This window comes from Prionailurus bengalensis, chromosome E3, assembly GCF_016509475.1.
Source record: "Prionailurus bengalensis isolate Pbe53 chromosome E3, Fcat_Pben_1.1_paternal_pri, whole genome shotgun sequence".
In the NCBI taxonomy this organism is placed as follows: Eukaryota; Metazoa; Chordata; class Mammalia; order Carnivora; family Felidae; genus Prionailurus; species Prionailurus bengalensis.
The window spans coordinates 39,869,452-39,883,001 of NC_057357.1; the positions used below are offsets into that span (position 1 = coordinate 39,869,452).

At 62.2% G+C, this 13,550-nt stretch overlaps 2 protein-coding genes across 3 annotated transcripts; one reads left to right on the top strand and one right to left on the bottom strand.

Moving 5' to 3' along the window:
- The first annotated feature begins 426 nt into the window (after nt 1-426).
- ECI1 (enoyl-CoA delta isomerase 1) lies at nt 427-9,796 on the top strand. Of its 2 annotated transcripts, none has more exons than XM_043560899.1 (7): nt 427-557; nt 815-928; nt 3,578-3,705; nt 6,554-6,700; nt 7,557-7,678; nt 7,766-7,944; nt 9,298-9,796. In XM_043560899.1, the coding sequence occupies exons 1-7, from the start codon at nt 506-508 to the stop codon at nt 9,462-9,464; spliced, it is 909 nt and encodes a 302-aa protein (XP_043416834.1). In that variant the 5' UTR covers nt 427-505; the 3' UTR covers nt 9,465-9,796. The 2 variants fall into 2 exon arrangements, with proteins under 2 accessions (XP_043416834.1, XP_043416835.1); XM_043560900.1 differs by lacking the exon at nt 9,298-9,796 and adding an exon at nt 8,424-8,825.
- A 785-nt stretch (nt 9,797-10,581) lies between these two features.
- DNASE1L2 (deoxyribonuclease 1 like 2) lies at nt 10,582-13,503 on the bottom strand. Its single transcript, XM_043560901.1, has 8 exons — nt 12,790-13,503; nt 12,346-12,505; nt 12,165-12,253; nt 11,988-12,071; nt 11,805-11,905; nt 11,608-11,720; nt 11,261-11,512; nt 10,582-10,912 (listed from the first exon to the last, which is right to left on the bottom strand). Exons 2-8 carry the CDS (start codon nt 12,487-12,489, stop codon nt 10,859-10,861), a joined length of 837 nt encoding a protein of 278 aa, XP_043416836.1. The 5' UTR covers nt 12,490-12,505; nt 12,790-13,503; the 3' UTR covers nt 10,582-10,858.
- Between the last annotated feature and the right edge of the window lie 47 nt (nt 13,504-13,550).

Consider the following 13,550-nt stretch of genomic DNA (forward strand, 5'->3'; position numbering starts at 1 on the left):
GTCCTCGGGCTCCGCAGGGGGGCGGTTTTGAGAAATGACCCTGGCGTCATCCGCTTGCCTTCCTTGCGCCTGCTGGGATGGCTGGGGCTGCTGCTACCCGCAAAGGCCCTTATGGCCTCAAGCTCACGACCGACTCCGGGACTCACACGCTCCCTGAGTCGTGCAGTCACCCCACCCCCCATCCGCAGCTCCCGCTGCCACTGCCTCGACCTTAGCTTTGGTTGGTGGGCAGCGTGGGAAGCGTGCCAGCCTCCCAGGGGTTCAGACGTGGGTGGAGGCGAGCGCGGTGGCCTCCGGGTTTGTGAGGAGAGTTCGTCCCAGACGGGCCCACGCCAGCCCTCCTGCCGCCGCCACCTAGCGTCACTGCGGCGCTCCCCCAGCTCTCCTGCTAACCACTGTCTCCCGGCAGTGCCCCGCCCTCGACACCCGACACGCCAAGTGGGGCGGGGCTGCTGGAGGCGGGGCGTGGGCCGGGGCGGCCAGACCCCAACTTGGCCTGGTCAAGATGGCGCTGATGGTCGGAGCGCGCGTCCTGGCCCGCAACCTGCTCCGCCCGTGTGCGTGACTCCGGGGGGCTGGAGTTGGGGGGTGCGGGGCGGCAGGGGCCCGGGGAGCCGGGAGGGGGGGCCGGAGGAGACAGGGGCCCCGGACCCGAGGGAGCTGGGAGGGACGGGGGGGGGGGGGGGCAGGGGGGGAAGGGAGGGAGGGGGGGCGGGATTGGGGACAGGTTGGTGCCGGGGACCTCAGGGAGCTGGAGGGAGCCGGGGAGCTGACTGGGGTCCGGGGCTAACGGGCCTCGCGCTGTCGTTCGTAGGGTCCCGGCTGCCGGACGCGGTTCCCGGGCGGACGGGGCCGGCCGCCGGCGGCGGGGACGGTGTGCGGTGTTTCGGGAGCCCTCGGGTGCTGGTGGAGACGGACCCGGCGAAAGGTAAGCGCTCCTGCGTCCGCACGTTCGGGCGAGGGCGCCTACGCCGGGCCCCCGCCGGCTGGGCTTTCCCTGGCTCGGCCTGCCCCGGGGCCTGGAGGACTCGAAGCAGGGGTGCCACGCCGTCCCACGCCCGCTCCCTCCTCGCCCGCCGCTTGTCTTCCTGACCGCGGCTCCTGGGGACCCGTGAAGGCCATTGGAGATCAAGCCCTGTTCGAAGACCGTTTCTGTTGCGTTCAAAGCTTAAAGGTCATCAGCCCACGTGCTTTTCCCCAGTTCATTATGAAGATAAAAGTGTTTTGGTTTGTAAAGTTTGAGGGGTATGCTCCTCCATCTAAACTCTTCAGTTGGAAATTGAAAATAATGGAAGTCTTTTAGAGTAAAGTAATTTTTTTTTTTTTAATATTCTGGCATGGCACAGGACCTAGCAGATGGTTTACTAATTAAAGCCAGGAGCCACCTCCCACCCCCATCAGAGCCTCTGGGAAAACTCTCCAAAAGGGACAGAAAAGGGAGAAAAAGCACCCTTGAGTTTTCTCTACCTGAGAATGTTCCCGACCTGGGTCCTGAGAAGGCTTGCAGCCAGGGCTGGGCCTACTTCCAGGTTTTGGGGACACGCTGTGCTCAGGCCTAGGAGAGGAGCTGGGGGGCTGCTGTGGTTGGGGGGCTGCGGCCTCAGCCCACCTCCCCCGTGACCTGGATTCGCCCCAGGTCCTCTGTGTCAACTCATGGAAACCTTAACCCTCTCCCCTGAGTGTCCTTGATTCTGCTGGACCGGGCTCTGTAAAAATCCAGTCAGCCTCAAAAACTTCCCTCTGAACCAAGTTCGGGGAGCTTGCTTCTGGGAATTTTGATCGCTTCTTACACGTCCCTGTACGTTCCTGTAGCTGGTTAGTAAGTAACCTCTCCCTCAGAAGCCGGAGGTCTCAAAACAGCCCGTTTGTCTTCAGGACTTGGTTCTCACTCCTAGAGGACTGTTTATGTTGACCATAAACATGTTGATTTCTAAGACTTCTAAGAAATTATGTTGATTTCTAAGGTCCTGACCAGGGAAATGTAGCCTAAATAAACGGTGGCCCTTCGAAAGCCCTTGGGGTCTGTCCTTGGGCCAGGTAGCCAGAACAGATGGCCTCAGCTGGCCCAGGCTGGTGGCTGCCCTGTCCCAAGTGCTGGTCTGCCCCCCCCCCCTCCCGGCCTCCCCCGCTGCTGGCAGGACGCACATGCGGATCGTGGAGAATTTAAGAACGTCAGCCCGCCAACATGTTTAGCAAGAACCAGAACCCCCAGTGCAGTTCCTCCTTCATATCCTGTCTTAGAGTCTGCTCCCTCACTCAGGAAAGTAAGGCCATCTCCTACTCCCCTGGGGACAGAGGACTGGCATCTGGAGGAACAAGATAAACAGACAGATATTTGCTCATGAACGTTCATGGCTGCAGTAGTCACAAGACTCTCAAGGTGGAAGGGAGCCAGTGTCCACCAGCACACGAACAGATACAGTGCGGTCCACACGTGTGCAGGGAGACACTGGGCCTCAGAAAGCGGGGGGACGTTGACCCAGCGGCACAGGCCGGCCTGGAGAACACGGTGCTCAGTGAAAGGAGCCACACATAAAAGGTTGTGTGCTTCCATGCACACAAAACGTCCAGAGTAGATGGGTCCGTAGAGGCAGAAAGTAGACACTCAGTGGCCAGGGGCCAGGGAGGAGCGGGAACTGCTCGTGGGCGCAGGGTCCTGTGTGGGATAGAAATGCCCGGCAATTAGATCGTGGTAGCATTGGGACACTGTGCATGTCCCTATTGACCTGGACTGCCCACTTTATTTTTTTTTAATGTTTATTTTGGAGAGAGAGACAGAGCAGAAGCAGGGGAGGGGCAGAGTGAGAGGGAGACACAGAATCAGAAGCAGGCTCCAGGCTCCGAGCCGTCAGCACAGAGCCCGACGCGGGGCTCGGACTCACGAACCGCGAGGTCATGACCTGAGCCGAAGTCGGACGCTCAACCGATGGAGCCACCCAGGCGCCCCGTGGACTGTCCACTTTTAAATAGTTAATTTACGTTAGGTGAATCTCACTTGCATTTGAAAAACAAAAACCAGGGGCGCCTGGGTGGCTCAGTCAGTTGAGCGGCCAACTTCAGCTCAGGTCACGATCTCGCGGTCCGTGAGTTCGAGCCCCGCGTCGGGCTCTGGGCTGATGGCTCAGAGCCTGGAGCCTGCTTCCGATTCTGTGTCTCCCTCTCTCTCTGCCCCTCCCCCGTTCATGCTCTGTCTCTCTCTCTCTCTCAAAAATAAATAAAACGTTAAAACAAAAAAAATTAAAAAAAAAAAACAAACCAGGGCGCCTGGGCGGCTCCGTCGCTTGAGTGTCCCGACTTCGGCTCAGGTCATGATCTCGAAGTCTGAGTCCAAGCCCCGCATCGGGCTTCGTGCCGACGGTGCAGAGCCTGCTTAGGATTCTCTTTCCCTCTCTGCCCTTCCCCCACACGCACATACAAGCTGGCTCGCTCTCTCAAATAAATAAACTTAACCAATTTTAATACCCAAAAGTTAAAAATGAAAACTGTCCCTTCCCATGGCCAGGTTGAAGGTGCGGGATGGTTGGGTGTGCTTTTCCAGTCCTGGGTGTGAGCTTTCTCCTCTTCATTTTCAAACTAGGGGTCGCCGTGATAAAGTTGAAGAACCCCCCGGTGAACAGCCTCAGCCTGGAGGTGCTGACGGAGTTTGTCATCAGCCTGGAGAAACTGGAAAACGACAAGACCTTCCGAGGCGTCATCGTGACTTCGGTGGGTGCTCGTTGGTTCCCCGAGTTCCGATCACGGCAGGAACCTGCTGCGAGGTCACGTCCACACGTCACGTGCTGTAGAATGACCAGGTAGACCCGGATGCCGGTGCCACCAGGGACCCTAGTCCTGGGCCTGGTCCAGGGGGGCCCCCAGTGGTCCTGCCATGCTGTGGGCAGATGGCTCCCCCCAGAGCACCGCGACCTCTGCCCCAGGATGGACTGTGAGGAGAGCCTCAGTGCCCTGAAGTCGGGCCAGAACTCAGGGGAGGGCAGTGAATTGTCTGCAGGGGTGGCCTGGAGCCTGCGCTGATTGGTGACAGGTAGTCCACCAGGATATCCTGTTGGCAGTGGAGCCACTAGGCGTGTTCCCTGGTGGCCACGCTCCCTCGTTCCTCTTCACGTGGGCCTTAGAGTCAAGTTCTCAGGGGGCAGATTTTCCTTTCTGAATTCTCTAGGGAACCTTGGTGTTGCGTCCAAGAGCCGACAGATGCTGCTGTTTAATGACATCTGTGGGAGGGGTGTCACCGGTGAGGCCGGGGAGGGGGCGGTCCTCGGCCTGGGCCGGGTAGACCCCATAGACCGACAGGATCGGGGGCCACGCCGGCTCCAGCAGCCCCACCTACTTTGCCAGGAGAGGAAGTAGATGGGAGCGCGGCCTGATGTAACAAGCCCTTCGTCGTGTCAGGAAGAGTCCTGGAGTCGCCTTTCGAGTTGGGGGGAGCCTCCACGTGAGTGTCTCCCAGTAGAAGGGCCACCGTTCTACAGAGATCAGTGAGGACCTCTCGTCGCACCATTGTTAAAGGCAGAGGGTCACGGTCTCTTCCGGGCCAGGCTTGGCACGTCCACTGGGCACACGCCTGCTTTCCTTAACCCCTTGGCCTGTCCTGGGTGTGACCTGGTGTTGTCCCAGCTCTGAGCTCTCGGGGTGGGTCTGATGCACGCACCAGGGGCGTCTCATGGAGTGGCCCCCGGGGAAAAGGGTGGCACTCCAGGGGCAGGGCTGGCGTTCATGGGCACGGGTCACTGTGACAGTTGAGGCTGACCTGTCTGGACGTGTTGCAGTTCCCTGGGAGCGTTTTGCTTGGGAAAATTTCTGAAAATATTCCCTTCAAGAAGTTTCACAGCGTGATTGATCACGCCGGGAAACGAGAGCTGGGAAGACCCACGACTTCTGTCCCTCTGCAACAAAGCGGGGCTCCGTGCGGCCCGTCCTCAAAGCGGCACGGCCCCAGGGGGATGGGGAGCCGGCGTGTGTCCCTCCAAAGCCCACATTGTCCCCGGGACTGTGTCATCTTACAAATGTGTCTCCGTGTGTCTATGGCTGGGTGCCTACTGTGTCTGCAGCACAAGGCCTGCCCAGTGGGCCCTCGGCAGATGACGGTGCGACGTGACGCTGCTCTTGTGGGGACACGCGATAGAGGCCGCAGACGAGGGCTCGCGACAACAGCAGCGCGTTTTTCTCCGCTCTCCTGGAGCGTCCCTCTCCACTTCTTGCAGCTGCTGCCGGGTCCTGGCACCCCCCTACCCCGCCTCCTCCACCCCGGGTCTCTGTGTCCACGTTTCCCTCCCCTTAGAAGGACCCCTGCTCTCACGTGGTCTCACGTTGGTCACATCTGCAAAGACCCCGTTTTGAAGACAGTCACACTCGTGGGCACTGGGGGTAAAGGCAGACACGGTTCGGCCCGCTGCAGACGGGCTGCCGAGTCCCAGATCACAGCCCGTCCGGTCCGTCTGGCGGGGCAAGCCCCCGTCAGCATGACTGCGGTGTCTCTCCCGAAGCCACAAGCTTTCCTCGAGCGTCCGGACCGTGGGCGCCCTCTTCCCCGCCACATGCAGATGAGCTGTGTGGGGTATTTGGAGGGCGGGGAGGGGTGCCCGCGTTCGGCATTGGTTAGGGAAGGAGGCACGCGCTCAGAGCGGGGGCAGCCCTGCCCCCACCGCCACCCTGTCCCCGGGGCGCCTGTGACAGCCAGGTCGCGGTGGCACACGGCCTAGGGAGACGACAGGTCAGCCTCCAAGTGTCTGCGTGCACAGGTGCACGTGGAATTGCACTCTTCACCCTGCACACGAGCTTGGTCCTGTCGCTTAATGTGAGGATATGGAGACGTCGCCTGTGACCGTCCCGTGCTTCACGTGTCGGTAACAGGTCACGCCACCCCGGACACGCTCCAACCACGGGAACATCTCGTTCACTTAGAAACGTTGTGACCACGCGACGGCCCCGCGTGGTGGCCACGGAGCAACCCCGCCCCGCCTCTGGGCCGGCAGTGTTTGCTGGAAAGCAGCGCCGTGCTGGCGGTCCCCTGTGTCTGCTTCCCCCGCTCTGTGGGGGCTGTGTTGGGACCTGGGGCGTCCACACGGGACCCACGGCCTTCTAGGCCAGGCTTCTGTCTCGTGCGTGACCACCCAGGGCAGAGTTCTGGCTTCTCAGCTCATTGCTGTCCCTTCCCGTCCTGGCTTGCTTCTGACGGCAGCTCCTCCCAGCCTGCGCTGGCGTCTGCAGCGTTCTTGACCTCGAGGGTAAATCAGAACGTGTGCCCCCTCCGGGCCTCTGAGTTCCCCTGCCCGGGACCGCACACGCAGCCGTGCCCAGAGCCCGCTGTTTATGTTCCTGGGGGAGCACCCGACCCTGCCTGCCTGTTTTGCCTTTTCCCATTTGAAACTGGAAAGTAGGAGGAGCTAAGTCCGAGGGAGGTCCCATCTTCTGCTCCTGGGGGCCTGATCCTGCCACCTTGAACATGACCTCGCCCCCACTGCGTCTTGAGCGCCTGTGGGCTCCCGGGCCCCGGGGACGGGTTGCTGCCAGGAGATGGACGGTGACGGGGCCCCTGGCTCCTTCACTCCGTTAGGACTGCCCCGGGATCTTCTCGGCTGGCCTGGACCTGACGGAGATGTGCGGGAAGAGCCAAGCGCACTATGCCGAGTACTGGAGGGCCGTGCAGGAGCTGTGGCTGCGCCTCTACCTGTCCAACCTGGTGCTGATTGCTGCCATCAACGTGAGTGTCCCCCCTCCTGAGTGGCCTCGCTGGCTCACCAGAGCCAGCCCAGCGCGTGGGGGGGGGCACGAAGAGGTCCTGTCCTTGGGAAGGCTGGGAAGGGAACAGTTGGGGGAGACCCTCGGATGTGCACAGGGGAGCCTCCACTGCAGACAGGCGTGACCTGGTGACGGGGTACTTCGCGGGGCGGGGGCAGGGACCAAGGCACGTGGTCGACGCGGCCCGGCAAGAGGGCTGTATAGGGAGAGGGGCTTGAGGAGGGGATCAGATTCACATCTGGAAACATCGTTCCTGTCTGCCCTCGAGAAGGTAGGGGCTGTTCACGCTCAGGAACCGGTGTGCCTGAAGACAGGGGACACCCCAGGTGAGGTGCCAGAAGGGTCTGAGCCAGGGGACGGGAGGGTGGCGAGAGTCAGGACGACCCACGAGGCGCGTGACAGCCGACGGCAGCTTGCCGTCTCTGTTCAAGGCAGTGCAGTGCGTGAGATGAGGGCGGTGTGAGTTTGGGGTTCCCAGGACATCCCGCTGGGGATGGCGATGGGTCCCGTGGGCCGTGACGGGTTGTGACCGCTCCGGCCAGATGCTAGTTTGGCGTTTTAGCATCCGGACCGAAGCCGTGAAAAGAAAGACGGCTTGCCACCCAGACAGGAGGGAGATTTTCTGGCCCCCGAGAGCTGGTGGCCCTACGAGGTGACGGGGCTGACGGGCAAGCCCGAGTCCCCGTGGTGCACGGCCAGCCCAGCCGGTGTGGGTGCAGCCCCGGGGGCGCACACCCACCATGGGACCCGGCTCTCCGGAGCGCAGTCGGGACGCGCCCCCGCAGCACCAGAGCCAGACGGCGCGTCTTCCCCCGCAGGGAGTCAGCCCCGCGGGAGGCTGCCTGATCAGCCTCACCTGTGACTACCGCGTCCTGGCGGACAACCCCAAGTACAACATCGGGCTGAACGAGACTCTGCTGGGCATCGTTGCCCCCTCCTGGTAAGGCCGGGGGCTGGGCCCGCACTCCGCTCTGCCCTGGGCGAGCCCGTCTGCCTGGGAGCCTCCAGCAAGCGAATTGTGTTCCAGGTTTAAAGACACCCTGGTGAACACCGTCGGCCACCGCACGGCAGAGCGCGCCCTGCAGCTGGGGCTGCTCTTCCCGCCCGCGGAGGCCCTGCGGGTGGGCATGGTAGACCAGGTGGTGCCCGAGGACCAAGTGCACAGCACGGCACTGTCAGTGATGGCCCAGTGGCTGGCCGTTCCAGGTGAGGGGCACAGGGAGGGGCTGCAGGTGTGCGCACCGACGGGCGAGCCTCCCCCCGCCACGGCCGGATGCTCTGGTGAGACCAGAGCCTTCACGCCAAGGTGCTCCGTGCAAGTCATGGACGTGCCATTTATAAGAGCGGACTTAGTGTCCTGAGGTCACTATAACAGATTACCCCGAGGTGGGGGGAGGTGCTTAAAACAACAAAATGTGTTCTCGAAGTCAGCAGACCAGGAGACCAAAATCAGTGTTGGGGCAGGGCGGTGCTCTCTCCAGAGGCCCTAGGGGAGGCTCCTTCCTGCCACTGGGGGCTCCAGACATTCCTTGGCTTGTAGATGCGTCGCGCCCAGCTCCGCTTTCCCCTTTCCCCTTCACATGGCCTCCAGTTGCACACCCCCCCTCCTTTCTCCTGTTAGGACGTTTGTGGCATTTAGGGCCCACCCTAAACCCACGATGACCTCATTCCATCTACCTCCACAGAAACCCCTTTCCAAATAAGGCCACAGGCACAGATTCTAGAGCTGTGCTGTGCACTTGTATGGATCTTTTGGGGGCTCCACTGTTCAACCCGCTGCACAAGTAGAAACAGCCTGCGTGTCCGTTTATAGAAATAGGGCTGGTGATGTCAGCTATGACGGAGCCCGGAGGTCAGCGGACCGTGTCTAAAGGGCCAGGTGGATCTTCAGCCTGGTGGGTCAGTGTCCGCCACACTGTGGCGTTGGAGCACGGAGGCCGCCAGAGCCCGTCTGTGTTCAGTAGAACTGGCGCCCCTGATACCTAAATTTCATATAATCTTCACGTGTCCCAAAAATGTCTTTTTTTCAGTTCTTTTTTTCCAATTATATAAAAATGTAAAAACCGGGGCACCTTGGTGGCTCAGTAGGTTAAGCGTCCGACTCTTGATCTCAGCTCAGGGTCTCGAGCTCGGGGTCGTGCTTTCAAGCCCCACGTTGGGCTCTGCCATGGGTGTGAAGCCTACTTTAAAAAAAAAAAAAAAAAAAGGAGAAACGATTCTTAGCTCACGGGCCACGGGGGCCAGGTTTGCTGACCCCTGACACAGACACACGGCTACATGCTGTGCCGCTGTTATTTACGTCGTAAGAGAACCTGTAGTGGAGGGAAACTATCCCCCATAGTATAGTTGAGTGAGAATAACAGGATAAAAGGCAAGGCACCCTGGATGTTTTTCAAGGAAATGGGTAGGCAGTGGGGAACAGGTGATTTTCATTTTTTTCTTTGCTTAGTTGTATTTTCTCAGTGTCCTGGCAGAGCTTCTGTTGGAAGTCTCTCGGAAAGGTTGGGCACGATACGACCATCTTGGGGTGGGTTCTCACACACGGACCCCTTTCTGTAGACCACTCTCGACAGCTGACCAAGAATCTGATGCGCAAGCCCACAGCCGACCGCCTGGTCAAACAGCGCGACGCGGACATCCAGTACTTCCTCCAGTTCATCTCCAGGGACTCCATCCAAAAGTCCCTGCGCGTGTACTTAGACAAGCTCAGACAGAAGAAAGGCTAGGGTCCGGGCCGCGCACGCAGGGTTTGCACCACATGTGGCCTTCTGGGGGCCCTCTTCTTCCAATGGGTTTTAAGCAAGGTATTTTCCGATTTCAAGGTACTTTCAGCTCTTGGTCTCGCTGGTCTGTTCCTGGTAGCTAGTATCCCAAGGCCACTGCCCCCCAAGAGCGCCTCTTCCGCCTGGCAAGTGGGCACGGCGGGATCGGGGGGCGGCATCTCTGTTGGGGAATCGTGAACTGGCAGGAGGGGCAGTGCAGGATTCAGCGACATCGCTGCTGAATGTCCCCTTTCCCCGAGCAGAAGTGTGAATAAAGTCCTCACGTTGTCCCGTAACTGGCTGCCCGGCCGCCTGACTGCTAGGGGCACGTGACCAGCCCGGTGTGGGCCGGTGAGCCGCACGGGACCCCCAGAGGAAAGCACTCTGGCCACCCCATCTGCCTGTTTACATGGAGGGGGCACAAAGGTTCAGAGACCGGGTGCTTGGGAAGCAGGGAGGGGTGAGCCCGTCTGTGCCACAAGAGCCCCGGCCTTAATTTAGGAAGGTGACCTGAGAAAAAGGCACGCGGGCTCTTGAAGCAAACGTATGTCCTCCACACAGTTCAGGCCAGTTCCCAAAGTTGCCAAACGTGAGATGTTTCCCAAACCAGCAACCTCCCTGGGCTTCCCCGGGACACAGGCCACAGTTCTCCCCAAGTCCTTGTCCAGCCCAGGGCTCCTGAGAAGGAACCCGCCCCGCCTGGGCGAGGCGTCCAGCCTGCTCGCCCCTGAGGGAGAGAGAGGGCGGCAGGGACTGTGAGGTTGGCCCTGTCAGCACTGCCCGCATGTGTGTGTGTGTGTGTGTGTGTGTGTGTGTGTCCCCAGCTGCGCTCAGCACGAGTCCTCGGACGCATTTACGGTTGGCACGGAGGGAAAGCAAGCACACTCGGGAGCTGCATTCTAGAGCCTGGTCTGGAGGGCGTCAGTTCCCAGCAGGGTGTGACACGGGTGGGCCCGGCCATCCCTGTTCCCCTAGGGGGCTGGGACCTGGGACCCACTGGGCTGCAGCACCAAAGTCTGGGCCTCACAGGGGTGGAGTCCTAAGAAAGGACACGGAGGCCTTGAGGCCGACCAGTGTGTGGTCCTGGCTAAGTGCTCACTCCCATTTATTGAGCACAGCCACGCGCCCGGCGCCCTGTAGGTGCTCCTCACAAGGAGGAGATAGATGTCGTAGCCCATTTTACAGATGGGGAGACAGGCTGAGTGGGCCTGTGATGTGTCCACAGCCTCTTGTCCAGCCAGCCCTGCCCCACGGCTTGCTGGGGCTTGGCCAGCCATCCGGAAGGAGATCTGTGGGGGCCAGAGTCCTCCTCAGGTCGAGTCTGGAGGCAGCGTGCCCTGACCAGGCCTTGAAGGTTTTCAGTGGGACTTCAGGGTCACCTCCACAGGAAAGTGGTCACTGATGGCAAGGGCCTGGAGGGAGAGGAAGTGGGGCCTGCTGGGCAACCTCTCCTCCCTTGCAAGCTCCACCCCCTCCACCTCCCACCCCTCCACACCCCCACACCCCGCCCCGGGGGGGCCCGCAGGCATCTACAGACCACTGTGCTGCCTGCAGGTGGCATGGGGCACGGACTGGGGACCCCACTCCAGAAGAGGCCAAGGGCATCTCCTCCCGCCATCCCACAATTGTTCCTTTCGGCTAGAACTGAGCCCCTAAGGGCGCTTCCGAGACACTAGTGCGGGGAGGGGCGCCCCCGGCCGTGGGCAGCAAGACAGTGGCCACCCCCACGCCCGTCAGCTCCCCCCCCCCCCCACGCCCACCTGAGTCTGGTCCAGGCCGAACTCCTCCTGGAAGTCGTGCACAGCGGCCGACTGGGGCTTCAGGCTCCTGCGCAGGCGGGCGCCGCACACCACGATGCGGTCGTAGGCGCAGTCCGAGTTGCCCACCGTGGTGTCCGCGCTGTCCGGGATGAGCCACTTGAAGACCTCGCTACTGCGCAGGCGGATTGCCGGCCAGTCCTGCGCCCTCACGTAGCTGCAGTCCGCATTGAAGTCGCCCAAGAACAGCAAGTCCTGCGGGGCCGCGAAGCCGGGGCTGAGCCCGCGAGAGGGACGCGCCCCCCACCCCCACCCCGGACGCGCCCGCTGGGGGCGGGAGCGGGACTTACGTCGGTGCCCCATTTGTCGATCACGTCCAGGTACACGTCGTAGAGAGCGTCGATCTCCGCCACGGCCTGGTGCGGCGCCGCGTGCAGCGGGATCAGCACAAGCTCCCCGGCAGCTGCGGAAGGCGCGTGTCAGAAGCGGGGGTGGGGCGGGGCGGGGGCGGGGGCGGGGCCGCGGAAGGGGAGGGGCGGGGCCTTACCCGAGCCGGGGGCGGAGAACTTGACCACGAAAGGTTCACGGCTGAAGGCGTCCTCCGGATCCGGGTACTGGTACGTGTCCACCACCGACACCGCGTCCTTCCTGGGGGAAGGAGACTGGTGGTGGCGCTGAGCCGGCCCCCTCCTTGCCCTGCGCGCCCAGGCCCCGCCGCCCCGCCCCTCACCTGTAGACGAACAGGTACATTTCTTTGTACTGGTCCCGACCCAGGGGCTCGCTGCTCACGAAGCTGTACTCGTGCCTGGACACGCTGCGGAGACAAGGGCCAGGCCCGCGGTCAAGTCACCCGCCGGGCCCTGCGAGCCCGGCCTGGGCTCCGAACGCAGGACCCTGTCCCCCGCACCTGTTGATCTGCTCCATGAGCGCGGACACGGCGCTCAGGTCCGGGTCTCGCACCTCCTGCACCAGCGTGATGTCATAGCCAGCCACGATCTGGGGGAGGGACCGGCAGGTGCGGGGTCACGCGCCGGCGGAATCACCGGAGAAGCCCAGCTGTGGCCCCGCCTCCCGGCCCCTGGCCTCACTTGCGCAATGACACCGCCGCAGGCTGGGTCCGACACTTTGCTGTCGCCAAAGCTCTGGATGTTGAAGGCTCCGATGCGCAGCGCCGCGGCCCCGGCGGCCCCCAGCGCCCAGAGCGCGGCCATTAGGGCCCGGAACCCACCCATGGCGCGGAGCGGGCGGCTGGGAGTGACAGAGACGCTCCTGAGCTCGAATCTGGAGTCAGACACACCAAGCCGCCCCTCTCCGCCCCAGCCCCGGGGCCACGGGGGCCGGTGAGAACGCTTGACACAGAGGTTCCCTGCGTCTCCATGTCTCCCCAGTGGTGCACTAGGCTTACCGTGGCCCTTTTCCATCATAGGGAAACTGAGCCCCAAATACAAGCACCCCATTCCCATCCACCCCCCTGGTCAGCCCAGTCCTCCCCAGCCACCGGCACCCCCACACAGGCCGGCTCCATCACTCACCTGGGATGCGGATGGGGCAGCAGCCGAGGCTCAGGATCTAGGTCAGAGATCCAGGCTGGGGGTGTGTCTGTGGCACAACACAGACTCCTCGCTTGGTGGGGCAGCAGTTCTGGTGCCAGGGCTCAGGCGGGTATTTGAGGCCCTGGTCCGGGGAGGGGCTGGACTGCTCTGGGTCCGCCCCCTCAATGAAGTTGGACGCTGGAACTCCTGGTGGCCGGTCCCAGGGAGAGCCCTGACGGCCAGGTGGCAGGGGCATCCACCCTGGGCCTGCTCTGGTGCCCCCAAGCCCATCAGAAGCGGGACTCCGCAGACTCTGACCGCCTCCCAGCACCATGTCAGGACTGGATAAGAGGGTCAGCCATCCAAGGTCCAGTCCTTGTTCCTGTCCTCCCCCCACCCCCCAAAACTAGGTCATCCAAAATCTCCCTCCTTCAGCGGCACCTTCTGGGAAAACAACGCAGTGCAGGCCTGTCCCCCCACACGCTGTCACCTCAAGGGAAAAAGCCTTGGTCCCCTGTCCCAACAGACAGCACCAGGGCTGGAGGCGGGGAAACGGCATCCCCTTCCACCCACCTGGGGGGGGCTCAGGAAGCTGGAGTCACGACTCCCACTGGGCAGGGCAGCAGGAGGAGGCTGCCTGTCCACATGCCAGTGACACCCACACACCGCCAAGGTGCCGCCAGCCCCTCCGGAGCCCTGGGCGGGGCGGCCGGGCATGAGAGTCCAGAGGGTGGCCCGGGCAGGCGTGCTGCCACAGGGAA

Coding starts and splice junctions, on each gene's coding strand:
- ECI1 (XM_043560899.1), top strand. CDS start 506: ATGGCGCTGATGGTCGGAGCGCGCGTCCTGGCCCGCAACCTGCTCCGC. Junction 558..814: donor CCGCAACCTGCTCCGCCCGT/GTGCGTGACTCC, acceptor TGTCGTTCGTAG/GGTCCCGGCTGCCGGACGCG. Junction 6,701..7,556: donor TGCTGATTGCTGCCATCAAC/GTGAGTGTCCCC, acceptor CTTCCCCCGCAG/GGAGTCAGCCCCGCGGGAGG.
- DNASE1L2 (XM_043560901.1), bottom strand. CDS start 12,489: ATGGGTGGGTTCCGGGCCCTAATGGCCGCGCTCTGGGCGCTGGGGGCC. Junction 11,721..11,804: donor GTTCTCCGCCCCCGGCTCGG/GTAAGGCCCCGC, acceptor CGCCTTCCGCAG/CTGCCGGGGAGCTTGTGCTG. Junction 10,913..11,260: donor TCGGCCTGGACCAGACTCAG/GTGGGCGTGGGG, acceptor CTCTCCCTCCAG/GCCCTTGCCATCAGTGACCA.